Raw genomic sequence first — 19,993 nt, 5'->3', positions numbered from 1 at the left:
GCACAATGCTTTTGTGTCTTCCAACAAACAGCTGCTTCAAACCTCAGGGTGTCTTAGGTAATTACCCAGACCTCATTGCTGTGGCATTTGTGCATCTCCACATTTTAATGTCATTCCCCCTCCCAATGTTAATGGCATTTTTCTTGCAATGTGCACTGCAATAGTAGAATGTAGAGAGAAAAATGCAACACAGATGAATGAAATTTAACCACAACACGAGTGTCTTCTCCCTTTCTCTCTGAAGCCTACTCCCTGCTCAATTTCTGAACTGAACTTTGTCAAACACAGGCAAAAAATTGACAACCAACAGGCTCCTTGCATGGCAGATGTGGCTGAGACATCAAAACCTGAAATGCTCTGGACACCATTCATATTTTCTGATCAGGCAAAATGTTATGCAGTAACCCCTTCTTATTCTGTGGTGGAAGAGACTTCATTTTCTCTATGCTCGCAATCCACCAGCAATCATCAACATTTAAACACTTCCTGAAAGAGCCCAAAACCAATTTTGCCAAGCAGGAAAAGGGTTATGGCATCCATTTCAAAATGGATGTTAATTTCAGTTAAAATCCAATTCAAGACATTGATCACAATGGAACTTGAGAAAACATTGTTTGTTCCCACTAAATCTCAGAGAGAACATCTGCTCTTCCTAAAAGAGTCCTAATTTATGTTTATTTCCATTATTTCAAGAAGAGATCAAAATATCTCCAAAACTAAATTCCCTCTTCCTAGACATCTACTTTATCCCAATGCCCTTTCAAGGGCTTTTGACATTCTCAATCACCGAACACTGAGCATTTGAGACTGCTGAAGAAGACACAACATCTATGAAACCTTGCATTTAAAGATGCTGGCACACTTAGCAGTGCATTTAGACCCCGTTAAAGCAAGGCTGTAAATCATCTTGTCCACTATATATAGAGATTATCACTTTTCCAATCCTGGGCTGTTGCTGACATAGCAAGCTCCTCTGAGGAATCAATTATCAGCTGCATTTGTAGCATTTTGGACAGCACTAACACAGGAAGACACTGTTTGCACACCCTGAAATGCTCAGTCCAATGCCACTTTGACAGCACAGGCAGGGAGCCTCAGCACTCTGCTTCTGCCCCTCTGGCCCCAAAGGCTGCCTTGCACCAAATCCGTGCCCCTAATCTGGGTGCTGAGTTTTGACCTAAGCTGTGACCCCCAGGCACTGCAGGGTTCAGTCTCAAAACTTTTCAAGACCAAGATGAGAATTCTGTGAGGACAAAAGAAACGGATTGCCTGAAACAGCACTTGCTACATTTTCCCTAAAGGACCAGAGATGACCCTGAGCTCCCAAGAGAAGAGCCAGCTCGGGTATTTTTAACCCCTCCCTTTCCTGGAGGTGGGCTCTGAGATGCCCCAGTGAGAGCTCGGCCCCAAGGCCGAGCGCCACCCCCGTGCCAGGTACTGCACACCTCTGCAGCAGCCAGGGAAAACCTGCCAAACACAGCTGCCATGGGCATTGGGCAGGAGGGACAAGCTCAGCACCTCCCGATTTGGAGCAGCTACTCTACTGTCTATTGCCAGGAATGCCCAGGAAATGCTCCCTGGGGAGACCTCTTGGCTTAGCAGAGGCCATACCTGTGATACGCTCTGTCACATCCAGCAGAGCTTGGCCACTCAGCTGACTCCATTGGTGGCTGAACTCTTTCATCAGTGCTACTTTATCTACAAGAGAAACACACGTTTCTGCTCACTCTTCTGAGGTCCTAGGAGAAAGGAGAGTGGGGAGGGGAAGGGCAGGGGCAGCCCCAATTTATAAAATCAAGTAATTTTCTGCTAATGTACTTCTTTCCTTCCAGCCTACTTGAGGGGGGGGTTAAATTCCCAAAGAAAACCTCTCCGTTCACATTTGTCAATGCAAAGTTGTCTGCTGGACCGGGAGCTGTGTTAAACATTTCAGATCAAGGACCTCAAGAGTTCAATCACACGTAAGCAGTGAAAAGGTTTTGAACTCCAGAGCAAACAGGAAGAAGTCCTGACTTGGGATACACAAAGGCACAGAGTCAGGCAGTTCAGGAGTTCGCAGAGCAGCTGAGGTGGAGAAAGTGGAAACTCCCCTTGAAGATCTGCCTCTTCAACACTCCATTTGTCAGGCATATTTCTCCCGAGCAGCATTTTCAGTGCTGACATAAATCTCTGTGACAAAGGAATTTAGAGCAGTCCTTGCCTGTGTAGGTATTTGCCACAGCCATCCTGCCCCATGAAAACAACATGTGGAACAAGACATCACTGACAGCTGGATTTCTATCTGCTTGTTTTAAGGAAATGCACTTGGTGAATCATAAGTGTCCCATTTGAAAAAAGAAGACAAATGGGAAAGGTGGAACGGAGGCAGCTAATGCCTATAATGTGGAACCTTCCAGGGGGCTGCTCTGCAGGAGCCATGATGGGCCAGTGTCCCTTCTTGGCAACAGCAAAGCTATTCATTTGGGAAATCTAATGGGGTCCAAGCAAACTCCAAAATCCCCTTTGCCTCTGAATTGTAGCAAAGCTGTAGTCCAGGACCTCCTCTCCAGACAAGCAGCACAGAGCCAAGGGCTCCTGGCACTTGTGGGAAATGCTGATGCACATTCAAGCCTCTTGGGGGACTGGTGCCTAAGGACTGCACCCCCACAGCTTCTGGTGGATGTCAGCTGCAGTGTTCCACGGGCAACAAGAGCTCTCATGGCACTCAGTGTTCTCTTGTGTCAGAGAGGCAGAGACACAGTTGAGGAGAGTCCATGTCAGCCTTACCAAAATGAGAAATGGATTTTTCCAGCGCTTTCACAGCTGCAGCATGAACCCCGGTATCCTTTGAGTTCAGGCTCTTTAGTATTCCTTCCACTAAACGGACAATCACGGGGTTCAAGGCATCTTCCAGGATGGCTATCATTTCTGCCAGCACGTCCAGCGCCATCTGCTTCACTCTCTTGTGCGTGTCAGATATTCTCAGGACAAAATGATCAAAAATCTGTGAAGAGAACAAGCAGCAGGAAAGGTGGATTAAAATGTCCTTGTTTGGAGAGGGGATGTAGAAATGAGCATTCGATACCCGAGAAGGTTACACACCATCTTTACCAAGTGCAATAGAGACAAGAATGGAAACGAGTAGCCACAGTTGTGTTTGTGCAAGACAGGATGGAGTTTGGAGAAGTATGTCTGTAAAAACATTTGGGTTATACCAACCCAGCCTGATACTTCTCTTCCCCATTCAAAGCCATTTTTCATCAAGAGAAGAATTGCCATGCTTTCAGTGGCTGGATTCCTTTCATTGAACCCAGCTGGGAGTAGGAGACAGCAAAGGTTAGGGCAGTGGAAAATTCTGTCATCATGTGATGAACAACATCAATAGGCACCTGCCAGACAAATACAGCTGGACTGAAAGAACTTGTCCTGCATGCTGGACCTGAATTAAATTTGTCTGGGTAAGAGGGACCAGCCTGTCCCAACAAGGCAGGATGTAGTGCCAAGACAGACTGAATTAACTTCATTGCTACAGGCTTGGGAGAGGAGCTGAAGGGAAGGAACAGTGAAGATACCCTACATACTTGGACAATGTTTGTGGTGATGAGCTTGGGGCTGTTTTTGCACAGGTCTAGGAGGAGTGCCACTCCTTCCATCCGTGTCTCAAACCCCTTGGCTTCCAGGAGATCATCAAGCTTCTGGAGCATCTCCATTTCATCCACAGCTGGAGGCAACGTGACCTGGACTTTTGGATGGTGTAGGAGGCGTCCATCCGAGGTCGACTTCACCCTGGAAAATAAAAGCAAATGATGGCTTGTTGGTGATAATACCTGCAGATAATTGTGAGCAAAACATCCAGAGGTGATTTACTCATGCTGTGATTTCAAGCTAGAGAATCATGAGGCTCTGAAAACAGCATGGACTTCAAGACAATCATTACGGGAGACAATCTACAAATATTATTAATGCAGATATAGGCATTTTTTATCAAAGAAAATTTATAGAGTAAGGAAAGAATCAGTGGCACAGGCCATCTCTCCAGAAAGATTTTCCTGACGAAGAGAAATGTCAAGCTTGTTGTGTGCTTTGTCACATCTAACAAAAGTGCTCAGTACCGTTGACTAGAAGGAAATGTGGCCTGGGGCTTCTTTGACACATGGCTCCTCATCTTCACAGGGCTCTTGACACATGGGCGTTCACCCTTCTGCTCTTCCATCCCCTACAAGGACACAGAGAAACCCCACCAACATTTCGAATATAGAATAGGAAACTGTCTGCTTAAAAACACAAGTTAGAACCAGGATCACTGCTACCAAGGCTTAGGGAAATATTTGCAAACCTACAGAAGGAAACAGACCAGAGATTCAGTGATGCCAACTCTTTGTTTGCAATAGCCCAAGGCAGGTTATGGGTGCTGCCATAGTGAGCAGCAGTTTAAACTCCCCAATTCATGAGTCTCGAGCATAAATGGCAATAATGGAAACTGGTAGGCACGAAGAGATCTTATAGGAAAAAGCAGAAAAATTAGGACTCTTTGGGGTGGGCCAATTTTGTTGGAAGGTGATTTGGTTCAACACTCGCTCTCCCTGTTTGTGCACAAAGGACACGCTCCCTTCTATAACGTAGATAAAAACAATGAAAGTCCCCCCCCAGACAAATGATTTTCCTCTGGATGCTGCTGGATTCACCAAGCTTCTTCCAGCTCCACAGGACTTGACAGCAGGGCAGTATTCCCAAAAGACAGACGGTAATTGTAGCAATTAGGATTGACTGGGACATCTGCTGCAGTTTTGGAAATTCTCTTGGCACTACTGCTTCCAGTGTCTTTTGCAAAGACTCTGTTCTCCTCAGAAGCACTTTTCTCACTTCATTGCTTTACTGGGAGCAGAGCAGGGACAGCAGGGTGGGGAGTTATGCTTAAATGTAAACCCACTTTCTTCTCTTCCCCTTTCCTCTTTGTGACCAATAGTCAAAATATTCAAAGCCCCACTTTTCCCCTAAGAATATCAGCTCCTTTGTGGTCTGCAGATGAACAGGCTGGGGATTAACAGCTCATTCCCAGGAGCAAAATGATTGAGCAGAAGGAGAATGAGATAAAGACAGATTAGGTATGTTTGATGTCCTATTAGCTGTGGCTATACTTGCACAAAGGAGACATTTCTCCTGCCAAGCACTTACTTTCTTATTTATTCTTCTCAGAATATCTTCCAGGTCACAGGCAGGAATGGATCGCTCCAAAAGCATTTTACATTTTGGATGATTTATCAACATCTTCACCATCTCCTGTCCATAATGCCTATGGAAGGAAGGAAGGAGGGAAGGAAGAAAGGAGGAAGGGAGGAAGGGAGGAAGGGAGGAAGGATTCCAGGAAGGAAGGATTCCAGGAAGGAAGGAAGGATTCCAGGAAGGAAGGAAGGATTCCAGGAAGGAAGGATTCCAGGAAGGAAGGATTCCAGGAAGGAAGGAAGGAAATCGAACAAACAAAGGAAACCTGTTAACAGAAGAGGCTGATACCTTAATGTCATCCTTTGCAATCCTTGCATGAGATGGCATTACCTACTCAGCAAAGTGAGATAAAAATATCATTTCACTCTGAAACTGTGGGTGTGCTTCTGTGGGATCAAAGGATCCCAGGGAACAAGTGAAACACATCTGCTTTGTTGTCAGATCCCATTAGAAGTACCTTGCTGCCATTGCTCAATAATTTGCCTTCCATTAACTGGCAGAGAATCCAGCACAAAACACCTCAGGCCTCCTATTGACTATTCTATATGTATGCAGAGCAGCAGCTAGTTGCTCCTGTATTTTTGGCAGCTATTAATTGAATCATCAAAGTAAGGGGATTTGGGTGGCTTGGGTTGATTTTGCCACTAGGAAACCAGTTTTCCTCAAGAAGAAATTTAGAGGTCATTGAGCCACAGACAACAGCATTCTAGAAAGCTGCAGAAGAGGTTTAGACAGACTGAATACATTAGCCCTGAAATACTTCTAGAAAAGTTTTAAGTTAACAAGAAAGATCTGCTTTGGGTCTTTCAGTGATGAACATGAGGCAACATTTTGGCTCTGTGTTGTGCACCTAAGATCAAACAAAACTGTTTGACTGCCAAATCTGAGCTCTTTTGATCTCAGGAAAGAATCCTTCAAGTCACAGGAAGTTGGCAATGCTCCTTCTTGCTGGACAACCTCAGCTTACCCACTACAGTCATTTCCCCAGGTAATCCAGAGCAGTGGTCACAGCACCAAAGCTGACAGAGCTCGAGAAGTGTTTGGACCATGCTCTTGGGCACATGGAGTGACTCTTGGCATGTCCTGCACATGGCTGGCAGCTGGACTCCATGGCCCCAATGGATCCCATACAACTCCGGGTATTCCATGCCTCTATGGCCCTTATCCACACCGTGAGGTAACTTAATATTGCCTTTCGTTACCACTCTTTTGTGGTTTTACCTTTCTAGACAGACACAAGGCAGTTTTCCTGTGTGAGGAGGTGAAATGAAGATGGTTACCTTGTGTCCTTGTGGCAGTCCTGAGCAAGCGTCCCTGCCGCGTGCGCCAGCCTCTCAGCCCTGGGTGTGCCTGCGAGCTTCGTGACTCCAATTTTCTCCATCAAGGACAGCAGCAGTTGCGCCGCACACTTCCGCACCTGGGCGTGGCGGCTCCTGGCAAGAGGAGAGCAAACACTGGGGCACAGGGAGAAGGAGCAACAGCAGCACAGGCCTTGGCCAGAGCGTGCTCCCTGCCACTGCTGCGGGAAGGAGGCCTGGCTTCTCCCTGCAGCTTCAGACACCTGTAGAAGCTTCTGTCCTCAGAGAAACTCAAATTAGCATTGGACACAAGGACTGTCTGCAAGGAAGACGGAGGAATTCAGTCTCCCTGCACGACCTGATACTCAGTGTCTTTGCCACAATTTCCACTGAGAAAGATAAAATAATAGATTACATATGAATTCTTTAGAAATGAAAGACCATTCATGCTAACCTATCAGAGGGCACCCATTACACAGAGCTGCAGCAGGACTGAGGCTCATTCCAGCCATTTATCCCCAAATCTGCAGAGCTTTGGAAAAATACAGATGCAGAGAAAACACACTGTGGGCCGTGAAGTTGCAGAATATGCAGCAATGCAGCCTGTTTCTTTTGTGAGGATTGGCAAGGGGTACATCTGAATGTTTTATCCTATTGCAAAGATGGGGAAAGTGTGGCAATCAATTTACCCAGATTGTCCAGTTCTAGAGAGTGTCTTTTGATAATTATCAGGCTCAGCACAAACACTTAAGGCAGCATTTGCATCAGCTATTCCATAGTAGTGGGCCTGTGAAGGTGTATGTGCAGTGATTCATCATCTCAAGGCTAACATGAAACACCAGTTTGATTAGAAAGTAGAGCTCTATGGCCAGGACAGTCATTCAGGACTCCTTTTGGCAGGAGCTGCACCTGCTGTGCAGGCTGTGTCACAGCCAGCACATTCTCCCCTAGGTGCTCCATACCCCAGCAAGTACCCTCCTTATTTCTCCAGTTAATGGCATCATGAGGATGCATGTTTTTTCCCAGGGCCTCTGTGCTTAGTGCAGTGAAATATCAAAGAGCACTCATAGCTGCAATTGCAATTGTCCCTCTTCCCACAGAAGCACAAGGCTCTATCCTTAGCCTTTGCAGGCACTTGCACTTCCCCACCATTCACCACATCTAGGCAACTCTGACAGACTGGGAGGACTCCAGAAAGCAGCGGGAAGATGAGTCAGAAGAGGTTTAGGTTGCATATCAGGAAAAGCTTTTTCACCCACAGGGTGCCTGGGACACTGGAACAGGCTCCCCAGGGCAGTGGTCAACAGCACCAAGCCTGACAGAGTTCAAGCAGCATTTGGACAACAATCTCAGGCACATGGTGTGACTCTTGGGGGGCTCTGTGCAAGGCCAGGAACTGGATTTGATCATCCTCCTGGCCTCGTCCAACTTCCCATATTCTACAGCACTTTCATTCTGAGAACTCATAGGCTGAGGGAGGGCAGAAATAGGGGACAAGAGGAAAGAAATGAGGTGGATTGGAGAATCCAGTCACTGAGTTGACAGAAGATGCAGGATACAGGACCCTTCCCTCCCACCATTCCCATTCTTTCTCTCATCCCTTCCCCCACCTAGAAGTACTCTAGAAGGTGAAGAATATCACTGAAAGAAGAACCTACTTGACTCCACTGTCCAGGAGAGAAGTCATTGCTCGTGCAGGAGTCACATTCTCCACCATGATCCCCAGGGTGTGACTGGCTGCTTTCTCAACAAACTCTGGTGAATTACACATCATGTGCAGAAGGACCCGAGCCACCTCATCCACCTCAGAGTCCATGTCCTTCTTCAAGGTCACAGAGAGCTCTCCCAGAGTGACAATGGCCAAGTAGGACACCTTTGAGCGGAGGTTGGTCACCTGGGGAAGTCATGAGGGGAAACATAAGAATGACCTCGGAAAGAAAACCAGTTGCCTTAGACAGACGACTCAGGAAATGACAACACATCCCACTGTGTCCAGAGGAACATAAAAGCACAATAAGAGCAGAAGAGCACATGCACAGCAAGGCACTTCCACTGGCACCAATATCTGGCCTCAGACTTGCATATTACAGGCCTAAAAATAAGAAATTTCATAAAGTATCTACTTAAGCCTTCTTTAATGTCAACTGCTTTCCCTTTAGGCTCTTTACTTTGAAACACAAAGAACCAAATTAAAGTAAGGGCTGCTTTCAAACCATAAAGGCGTCAGTCATAAAGATAAAAGAGTCACGTGCTCCTGTTTAAAAAAGCAACACCAGCAGTTGAAGCACTCAGCCAGGAAACAGAAAACACACGCTCAGGCCTACAGACTAATTTGCAGTGTTGAATGACAGCTCGGGCAGAGACTAGGACTCTGAAAATAACATAATTAGAGTATCTTTTTCTGCATTTGCACATTTCATGATAATGGCAGCTCACTCAAAGATGAGTGTCAGATACCCGACCTACCAGTGAATACAACTACATCTACACACAGATCCCATAGAAACCTGACAGACATTAGAAATACAAGATCTAAAAAGAGAAATGAAGGCAGTCTCTGAGCACACATGGAGATGAACAAGCACATAGCTACTCTACACACCGTGTATGAAGTACAGGGCACAATTCACAAGAGTGTTCTCACCTCACTGGTAACTGCCAAGCAAATGTCACGAAGCCTTGAAAGCAGGACTTCTGAATGCGACCCAGCCAGGAGTTTGATGCTGACCAGTCCCTTCTCCTTCATCTTCCTGAAAGGCAAGTACCAAAAAGATGGATTTTTCTCTCCACCCAAGAACTAGGCAGCACCCTCTGAAATTACCAGGCTGGCAGCTCAGTCAAACAATGGGAGGTGCTTTTCAAGGAGTACTTAAATGAAATTGTGGAGCTCCTTCCCGCAGGATGTTGTTGCTGTCAAAAGCATACACAAATCCAAGAGACAAATAGAGGGGTTTCAGTGTTTTAATTTCTGACTAATTTTACAAGACAGCCTTTCTGAAATGTCTGGCCCATGGAGTCCCTATGACACAGTTTCCTAGAAGCTGTGAGACTGGGTCATGCTCCTGTTTCTTGTCACCTCCCTATACCTGTCCCTAAGACACAATCCCCTTGGGCAGTTATTGGGGCATTTTCCTTCTTTTTCATCCCCAGCAGGCAGTTCAGCAATAAAAGTCTGCACTGGCACTCTGGAGCTCAGTTTCCATGCTACAATCCAGGCTTGTTTCTCACTCACTCCACTCCACCTCCACATTCCCCAGAAAAGGAGCAGCAGGGTGTCCCATAAGATTCCACGCCTGGGAAAGAACAGTTGAAACTCTGCCTTTTCCCAGAATCCCCTACCAAAAACAATGCCCACTACAGCAACATGTTATTTAAAAGGTGTAAACAACTCTGTCTCTCAGCACTTGCTCTAGGCAGCCCTGAGCTACAGGAAGGTGTGTGAGGCATCAGGGCTGCAGCACAGGGCTGGTGACCAATCCCACGGGCACCCCTGAGAGTCACCAGGACTCCCCACACCTGCAGAAGCTCTCTTGTACCTCAAAGGGCACTAAACAAAAAGGGGGAAGAGGAAGCAGAAGAGAATTGCAAAGCAAATGTGACTGCACAAAGAGATGCATGTGGCAGATTTTTCATGCTTATCCCAGTGTGAATGGAGTCTGTACCCCTGTGTGAATGAAGCATCCAACAGTGAGTTTATGCTAACCCCAACATCACAACCAATATCACCAAAAATTTAACCAGCATCACCTAACATTCGTAGGGTTATCACCTCTGGGCCTCCTTCTCTCTCTGTCTAATTGTGGGACACATGTTGAGTATTGGCAAAACACCTCCAGCCCATATGAAGCAGTGAGAAGAAAAAAGTTGAATTCAAAAAGTCCAAGATTCCTAGAGGGTTTCATTGCTTTCTCCTTCCCTTCTGCCATGAGCCTTTCAGGAGTAAAGAGAGGCTGGGGATTTGAAAGCACAAATCAGTCCATTTCTCAGAAAGAGTGACTCCCTGGAGCTGCTTCTGGGACTCACATGCAGGAGGTCACAGGGAGACCCTGTCACCTGCCATTGCTGTCAGCACTGGGAGCAGAGAGAAATCTTACTCAGTCCCACTGGGCCAGTGCCCCAAGGCACCCAAATCTCTACACTCAAAACTGCTGCCATCCTGCTGCTGCCTTCAGCCAGCAAATCATCTCATCCCACAGCTTCCTCTCTTCCCTCAAGACTTCCTTTGCAGCTCCATGGAGCAGCAGGCAAAGCGAGGGAGCAGCACAGAGCGGCAGCAGCTGGAGCACAGCTGCAGACCGAGGCCAAGCAAAGGCTGCTCTCAAATCTTGATCCTCTCACTGCTCTGGAGTGGTTTCAGCAGAGTCCTTTGCCCTCTGGGCTGTCGGGGCTCAGAGGCACTGGCAAGATCCACTTGTAAGCTTCCTTAACGCTAAGAGGGAGACAGAGTGACCGGGGCCTTTCTTACCAGTCATCGCTGCCCAGCCAGGAGAGTGCCTGGAGCAAGGACTGCTGCGGGTCAGCAGAGGCTGTGTCCTTGTGCCCACGCTCACGGAGCAGCTCCTGTCGGCGCTCGGCACCAGTGGCCGTCTGCGAGGTCACTGTGAGGAGAGGGTCAGCCCTGAGCGCTGCAGCCCCGGGCAAGGCACCCCGCCATGGAGCGGCCTGCAGCCCCAGCTCCCAGCCAGGCTTCCATGTGCTGCAAACTGGCACTGCCTCACACACCTCCCTGCTGTCTGCCTCCTTGGGCTCCTTGCTTTCTCCCAGCCCCCCCCAGCTGGGCACAGCTCCAGGCTAAACCTGACCATTGCCCACACAGTGCCAGCTCCCAAGTGCCACAGGTAGCACAGCCAGCGGCAGGTTCCTGAGGCCGCAGAGCTCCCACTCCCTGCCAGACAGGGACGACCAGTGGGAATGGCTACACCTAGAGGGAACCCCCCAGGGGCCTCTCTTGTCCCAGCGCCCTCATTTCCCCCAGCCCTGAGGACTGAGGAACTCTGCAACTCCCTGAGGAAACTCCTGCAGCTGCCCTGCCACAGCACCAAGCCAAGCCGGAACAACCCAGGCTCAATTCTGGTCAGTTCTCAACGTGGAAGTAGCATCAGTAGAAAAGAGCATTCCAATTATTATTCCTTGCTCCCTTCTTTTTATCTCACCCTAGTTGGGATGATAGCACAGGCAACCTTGGAGCACCAGGCAGCCCCTCCTGACTGTCACCTCCTACCAGCAGCCACTGTGTTTGGCTGCAGTGACACAGGAGGCACTGCTTGTTCCCTCTTGGAATTGCAGGCCATGGGATGGTGGCAGCCAGGAGCCATTGATCGCTTCAGGGAGCAGCAGCACGACTGCACCAAGGCACTGACTGCCATGCAGAGACAACCCTTACTGGGATAGCAGAAAAGCTGGCTGCAGAGCCGAACAACAGCACAGGCAGAGGGCCCCGATGGGGAGTGGTCAACTGATGGTGGTGGTACTCGTAGGTGCACAGTGAGCACACCCTGGCACACTGCCCCCAGCTCCTCTCTGCACTTACAGCTGTCTCCTGGCACCAGCGCTGTAGTTTGGATTATCAGGATGGACAAAAGCCCGAGCTTAGGCCTTTACCTCTACTTTATTCAGCTCAACTTTCCAATGCATCTCTAAGAACCGACTACTGCAAGACAACCAAGCTGGAGGAACTCAAAAGTGGATTTGGTGCTCATTCCCGGACAGGCTATTGACCAAAGAGCCCAGTTGTGCTGGCTGAGGCAGGAGGCACTTTGTGCTCCTTTTGCAAGGAAATAACTATATGGGAAAAAGCTGCCACAGAGCAGACTTACCTGAGGAGTTGCATGGGACACTGCCTTCCTCTTGGATGATGGGCATAGTGAGCAGTAAGGGCATCTTGTCCTGCTTCCTCAAGACCTTCTTCTTCAAGGCATTACCAGGGTGTTTTCTCTGCACACTGGAAGCTGTGCCATTGACAGCTGCTTGGCTGAGGCCTGCAGGGACCAAAGAGGAGCTTGTAAGTGGAGGGTGCTGGACAGGGTCACTATGGAAAGGGCCAGAAAATTTGCTGGAGCTGGGTAACATCTCTGTGTTATCCCAAAGAACTTCAAGTAGAACACTGGCACGCTAGTATGGGACAAGGATCATACAATCACCCAGGAAAACCTACAACAATTTTGGTGGGAAGGCCCCTTTAACCACCATCTAGTCCAACCCCTGGGAAACGGAACATCTTCATCTGGATCAGGTTCCTCAGAGCCCCATGTAAACTGGCCTTGAACACCTTCATAGATAAATCAACAACAGCTTCTCTGGAAAAACCCTTGCAGCATTTCATTGCCTTCATTATAAAATAAATTCTACCTAATATCTAATCTAAATCTACCTTCTTCCAGTTTAAAAATCAAACTGCAGTGATGCTTCCCCTAAGAAACAAGGAGAAGCCAGTGTTGCTATGCTTTCGTTTTCCTGTTTCAGAGGCAGGCTGGGCAAGTTCCCAAAAGAAAGTGCAGATAAGCTTGGGTGGTGCCCTGGGGCTGAGTGCTGCCCCCGAAGGTCCCTGCTGCCGCCCTCGGGGCAGCGCACACAGCGCTGCAGCCAGAGCCCCTCAGCCGGGATTCACTGGGGAATGCTGCTTGCTCCTGGGGCTACAACAGAAGCACTGCCTCAGGGCTTCAGCACAGCTCTACAGTGCCAGCTCCTTGGAGGGGAGTGGCTCGAGAAGGATCTCTGGTCTTTTCATCAGAAGGTGCTGAATTTGGTTTCTTCCAGGTTGCACCTTGGTGGAAAAGCATTCTTCTGCATTCACATTGCCTGGAAGCTGCTCTTCAGAACAGAGTCTGAAGGGCAGGCGACTTTCCAAGACTGAATTTTCTACTCTGAAAGATTTTAGAGGTGAAGGTGGGAAGCTGATACTCTGTTACTAAGTGAGGCCATGGGCAAGACAATTAATGCCTCTGTGTTTTTCTCTGCAAAATGGAAATCATTCCTATGCAGGTTTCCACTCAGATGCAAGTGCAACAGCCCCCCAGTCTGATTGCAACACTGTGCAGAGGGTAAGGAAGAGCTCAAAAAGGACCAGCAGTGTAGACACCACTTACTTGCTTCAGCTGCATCCTTGGGCTCAACTCTCTGTGGAGGCACCTGCCAGGATGTTTTCTTTGCTCTCCTTTTCTTCATCTCTTTCTCAAAAAGCTCCACATCCTTTGGTTCTAAGTTCTTCTCAGCCAACATGCACAATGCAGCACGGATCTAGTTGCAATGGAAATACATCACAGACTGTAAGCAGAGACACACACAGACCAGGCACAACCTCTCATCGGGAGCAGAGTCCACACAGTGCTACAGACATTAATCCAGCTCCATATCCATTCCAATAGTTTCAGGAGAATGTCTCCCATCCTCACCTTGGTAATTACACACAGTGAGGTGGAACACTTTAGTCATAGGAATGCTCCAAGACAAAGGAAGAGCTCACATGAGCAATGAGCAGGCAGTTCAGTTCCTACAGGCCATGGCAGGAGAATAAAAGCCATGTGCAATATGCAGCAAGGAGGGGTAATTGGCTGATGCTTAACACTCATGGCCGGGAAGTGCAGCTGTTTGTCACTTCCTGGCTTCTGAAGGACTCATCTCTGAAAGACTCTCAACGACTTGGTCTCTGAGACCGGGAGACCAAAAGGAGGAGGGAGTCATGTGAAAACAATTTGGAGGAACATGGATATTAAGGAGCAGAAAATGTGAGAATGAGAGGGCTGTGAGATACAGCCAGAAAGGTAACCAGGAGACATCAAACTGTCCCGTTTTATTTTGCAGCCTTGCTTATACTCAACGTTAGCATCTTTGCTTCTCTGCTTCTGAGGGTGCCCTTTGCCCACATTCACTGGTTTACAGTTTGCTCTGCCAATCAGAACTTCTCTAAAATGGCCTTTGCATATAAAGAATGCTTCGGGCATGACCTTGGCACCATCTCCATGCAGTGACTTTGGCACCACTGGAAGTAGCCAAGCAATTGCTCGGTAGCCGTCAAATATATTCCCAAGACAATCCCCAACCCCCAAGAGTGGAGGATCATGGTTTTCAGAGGCATTTTGGGCCAAGCACTAAACAGCCACTGGAATGGAAGTCTGCTCATCCCTGTTCTTATCCCTTACCTTTCCAAAGCCCTCTCTCAGGTCTCTGTCACTTGTTAGACCAGGACTGCTGGGATGATCCATCTCCTTGAGCTGGCTCAGTGGGAGGCCTGGAACTGGAAGCAAAGGTTCCTGTAAATCTCTGGCACACTTCAATTGCCCAAAAATGTCATGCTTGGCAACAGGCAAGACAGCTTCCAGATTACAGAGCTCTAACAGGGCACAGAGATGGTGGATGAGAGCAGCAAGGTACATATGCCTAAACCCTCTCCCAGTGAATGGGCTCCTGGAAGGAGACATGACATTATTCTGTGGGCCAGCAGACTGAAACCTGCTGCCTCAGCCCCTGGATGCTGGAGAGCCTCTGTGTTTGATAGAGAAGGGCAGAGATGGAGATTGCTCTCGACAGAGATTCTTATCTGCCCTTATGCTGATTTTAGTCAGCATCTTCTTTCTGGTTCCTAAAAGTAGTCCTGGGTTCTAATACCTGTATACATTCAGATCAACTTTTTCTTCACTTTGTTGGAATATTTCAGGGGACAATAAAGAAAAACTTAGGATTACAGGAGGGGTACCCTAATGAAAATTGTGTTCTTGACACTCGATTATTCATTTTCCCCAAAGAATTTTTCTGTCTAAACTGTATGGGCTCTGGCACTTTCAGGCCAGCCTGACAGTACGCTGATTTTTCTGAATGCAAGTAAGAACAATGTAATTCATTCTGCAACACTCTCCAACACAGCTGATAAAATTCAGACACTTTTTCAGTCTTTGACAGCAGGGAGCCCAGAGCCCTGTGCTTCCCAGCAATGGCTCAGCTGCACATGCAGCCTCCTGCTCCTCTCCCTGCCCCACAGCTCAGCAGCCCTACAGCTCCACGGGGCACTGGCAGCAGCACAGCTCATGGCAGGGGGCACCTGCAGGGCACAACTGCTCCCTGGCAATGTGCACAGGCTCTCCAGGCTGGCACAAGACCCTTCCTCCCACCAGAGAGCAGCCCAGCTCCCACCTTACCTCTGTGGGAAGCTGAACCATGCTGGTCCTTCCCCTTGTCCTCCTCCCTGGCAGTGACCCTGGGGACAGCGCTGCTCAGCTGCCTCTGCCGGGGCTCCTGGGCCAAGGCCCCCTGAGCCGGCCGGGAGCCCACACCTCCATTCCCAACGCCGGGGTTCCGCACATAGGTCTGCATGCCAAACACGTCAGCGAGTTTCCTTGGGAACAGAGGCATCCCAGGTCCTATCACACACCAAGAGCTCTTTGCCTTCATTCTCTGGGTTTCTGTTGTAGACTCAGAAGAAGCTGTAGACAGGTACAAGAGAAGAAGCGAGTTAATTGAACTCACTCCTTTACAATCAACCCATCTAAAGAGTGGGGAATTCAAAGAGCACTTCAGCTACTGAAATGATTAGTTGTTTTTTTTATTTTTCATGAAACTAATGTCTAACTAACTTGAATTTCTCTGAACAATGTGGATCTGGCAAGCCAGGAGAGATGGGTTCTATGACTTGATGTGCTGCTCGTTGTCTCCACACTACTACAGGATTCCTTTCCTTCCAAAGAGTTGGAAACTCACAGTAGTCTCTAGAATTTGACACTATCTAGGAAGCGATTGTTTTCAAAAGTAGATTTCAGGTTATTGTTTCTGTAACTCCCAATCAGTTCTAGGCTGGATTTTTTATTCTGGGGATCTTTTTAATTCCTCTTTGTAACAAAGGAAGTGGTGGTACACAATCAAGATCACTACATGTTACATGCAAAAAGGGCTTTGCTTTCCCAATTACACGTCCCCAATATTCTGCAAGCCCATAGTTATAGGGAATAAAGTGGTCATCCAGAAGTTTCACTTTTGCTCTACTTCACTCTTTGACGGGTTTATTCCTTACTTTCTTTCCTGCACAGACACCTAAGCCCAACATAAACATGACCTGCCTCAAAACATTTCTGATCATGGCTGACACTGACAACTGAAGGTTTTCAAAATGGAAATAGCAGAGGGCAGGACATTCTGAAATACTCTTCAACAGAGCTGTTAGATATAAGGCAACTAATCATTTTTACGTGGCTAAACATGGGGTAAAATCATGTAGCAGCCAAGCAATAAGAGTGGAATAACATTCTTTAAACTGGGTTGTTTTCTCCTGTAGAATGTTCTACTGAGTTATAAAAGAAAGGCAGGTAAGGTTTAATGATATAGCTCGTTTCTAGTCCAGAGTAAATCCAACAAAACTGTCACCTTACTTACTGAGCAATACTTCTACCTAGCTGCATTAAGCATTCCAGCTGCATATCACCAACAAAGGAGTCATTCCAAAGGGGCACTACCCAGGATATCGCAGAACTAACCCTGCGCAAAGGGATCCGGCATCTGATCCCCTTTTCTGTATCAGCAAAAGTCTTTCTTCAAATTTCATCTCTCCTATCGTGACGTGCCCAGTGATGGCAAAGGAACAACAACAGGCTTTGATGGAGGCTTTCAACTCAAAGGCATTGGCTGGCACAGACGCACCAGAGACCGCATTTTGTCTGGCACAATTCTACTTGTCAGGGATCAGGCAAGGCAGGGACAGGGGGACAAGGCAGAAGGCATCTCCTCCCCCAGCCTCAGCCTGCAACACTGACACAGGCAGAGGCAGTGGGGCAAGAGATTTGTCATGGTGAACATTCCACAGGTGGCTTTGGGCTTGTGCTGTCATAGGATGACAAACTCAGACCCTGCATAGGCTGCATCCATTTGGAAGTTTCCATGACCATGACTGCAATTTCAAAAGGACTTTCTATAGCAGGACGTTTCCATATTTCCCCCAAAGCAAAATCAGGTCATGACCATCAATCTCCTATGGATCTGAAAGGTTTCAGCTGAATATCTGCCCCAAGGACAGGTTTTTTCACTTTACTGGGCAAGAGAAATGAGTGGGAATATTTCTAATTTCCAGAAAAATGCATAATTTTTTTCTGCAAATTGTGACATGAGAAACACTGCATGGAGATAAAAGGCATGTGAAGGATGGAGACGAATGCTTCCGTTTCCTGCACTGCACTTCCAGGGTCGCAAGGTCCCACTGCAGCTCCTCCCACTCAAGAATTCACAATGAAGGAATTCTCACTGCACCACTACAGCACACTCCCAGTGACTGCACTCCAGGAGAGTCCACTGAGCCCATCAAGGAGTGAAACAAATTTAAAGAAATTCTGAAAAGAATGGTGTTTAATAAACCTTTCAAAAGGTCACCTCCGAGTCTAGATTCCAATAGTCATTTTAAGACAGACATGCCCTGTACCTACCTGCATGTTCAGACATCGTCTCTTTGATGCTGCTGCTTGATTGTGGCCTTGAGAAAATGGAAAACACAAGAACATATGAGGAGGGAGAAAGAGAAGGGAAGGAACAGGTGTAGCAATCCTTCCTTGCTTGGTCCCTCTGATGAAGGAGAAAATGCAACACATCAAGCCAACAAGATGCAAAGCTCATTAATTGTCCTTAAGCATTCAGTTGCTGCAGCCAGGCAGAGCTGGCCAAGCTCCAGCTGAAACTCAGCAGTCATTCCTCAACTTACATCATAACTCCCCAGTTCTGCTGACTTTCCTTTTGGAGCCAAGGGGCTCCTACAGCCTCTCTCAAGCAGCAGGAGCTGCCAAGCTGAGACACGAGTCTGCATGGAGGGCAGCTACTTTGGTTCTGCTGACAAAGCTTGACTTTGCCTGCTTGTGGCTCTCACTGGTACCAGTCTCGTGCTACATGTGGTCCGAACATGGCAGTATCCTGAGAAGGATATTCCACCTCATGGCTGTCTCAAGAAGGAAAAGCCTTTTTCCAACTCAACTGCTAGGCAAGTGTATTCACATTGCACTTTCAATGCACTACCAAAGCTTTCCAGTTGGAATGACATTTTTGTGACTCCTTCATTATTGCTGTCCTTCAGATAAGCTACATTGACAGCTACATTTTCTCATATATATACAAGCCAATATCTTTCCATCAGGTACAGTACTACAGCTCTTCTGTACCTCCTTTCCCTCTCTGTTTTAATCCCAGACCTAAATATTAAACATTGATAGAATTTTACATCTATACCCGGAAAATATAGCTGGGTTCTCATTTCACAGTGCCGTCCCAGGCACAGAGAAATTATGCCTGACATTTACAGAAGCAGCACGTAAAGACAGAGACACCCCTCCAGCATCCAATATTTGGCCAAACAGAGTTTTCCGGTGCTGAAGTTGCCAGTCAAGGATCACAGTATTCAAAGATCTGCAGGATCCAGAGCCATGCAATACAGCTCCCAAATGACACCACAAACATTACAGAGGGAATCAATACCAAGCCCAGCAGAGGACCCATCTTCAGGTGCTTTTAAGCCCTGCCTCCTCTTCCCCACCACCACCACCTCTGCTCTTGGGACACATGGTGTGGGGTTTGACATGGAGCTGGATCATCACAGATGGGCCAAATGGTGAATATACAGAGGTTTGCCTAAATACATGGGAGAGAGCTGACTGTGCAAAGGAACCTCACAAGATGGCAAGAGGGAGCTGAACAGCAGAGTGGAGCAGCAGACACCTTGGCTTACCTCATCTCCTGGGACTCTTGGACATCCAGCTGCACAGAGCTGCGCAGAGACCCTGCAGCACTGCCAACACGGGGACTGACTGCCTTGGGTATAGGGGGGATCAAAGGCAGCCCCAATGACCCCTTCTTCATATCCCCACCTCTGGGATACAGCAAGGATGCCTGGAAAGAGTGGTACAGAGTGCTCAGATGAAGCATTCAGCCCTTCCTCACTGATGGCTGAAGACATTTAGCCATGCTTTAAACTGGGACCTGGCAGGGAAAGACCAGTCAAACTGCTGGAGTAGCTTGGCCTAGCATGGAGAATGAAAAGGCAAGTGGTGAGGGGGTGCTCATGCCCTAGACTTGCCAACTCTCTCCTTGGGCTCAGTTCACTGCAAGTGTGGCTATGATCCCAGCTGGAATCCACATGTTTGGTATCAAGATGTTCTGCGGTGCCACGGCCTCCACTGGCCTTTGGGATGGTATAGGAACAGGTTCAGATCACTGTTCTCTCCCTGCCTCTTAGGCACCTCACAGCCAGTGCTGATCTCCAGCCAAGTCCCCACAAAGCCATTCTGCAGGATGTCAAAACCTGCTTTTCTCAAGCCCCTCAATTCTTCTGCTGCTGCCCTTCCCTCTTACAGTTGCCCAGCAGCCTTTCAGCCCAGAAGCTGCTGAGCTCTCGCGATGCTCCGTGCTCTCCAGCTCCCACACCTCCATCATCTCAGGCTCACTGGCATTTAGGAAGTTCAGCAGAGCTCCCTGCCCTGCTGCTCTCTGGAAGGTCTCTGCCTGCCCAAATTTCTCCAGGGCCCCCATGCCATGGC

The 19,993-nt window shown here is 48.0% G+C and overlaps 1 protein-coding gene across 1 annotated transcript in view; it reads right to left on the bottom strand.

Moving 5' to 3' along the window:
* The window catches only part of LOC134042051 (serine/threonine-protein kinase pim-1-like), a 76,029-nt gene extending 62,311 nt beyond the window's left edge, over positions 1–13,718 (bottom strand). Inside the window, exon 1 of the mRNA XM_062489127.1 lies at positions 13,586–13,718. Coding sequence (XP_062345111.1) covers positions 13,586–13,718 — 133 coding nt within the window. The remainder of the gene's footprint in view (positions 1–13,585) is intronic.
* Between the last annotated feature and the right edge of the window lie 6,275 nt (positions 13,719–19,993).

Source organism: Cinclus cinclus, chromosome 3 (genome assembly GCF_963662255.1).
Source record: "Cinclus cinclus chromosome 3, bCinCin1.1, whole genome shotgun sequence".
NCBI classification, from domain to species: Eukaryota; Metazoa; Chordata; class Aves; order Passeriformes; family Cinclidae; genus Cinclus; species Cinclus cinclus.
This window is presented reverse-complemented; position numbering and strand designations above follow the sequence as displayed.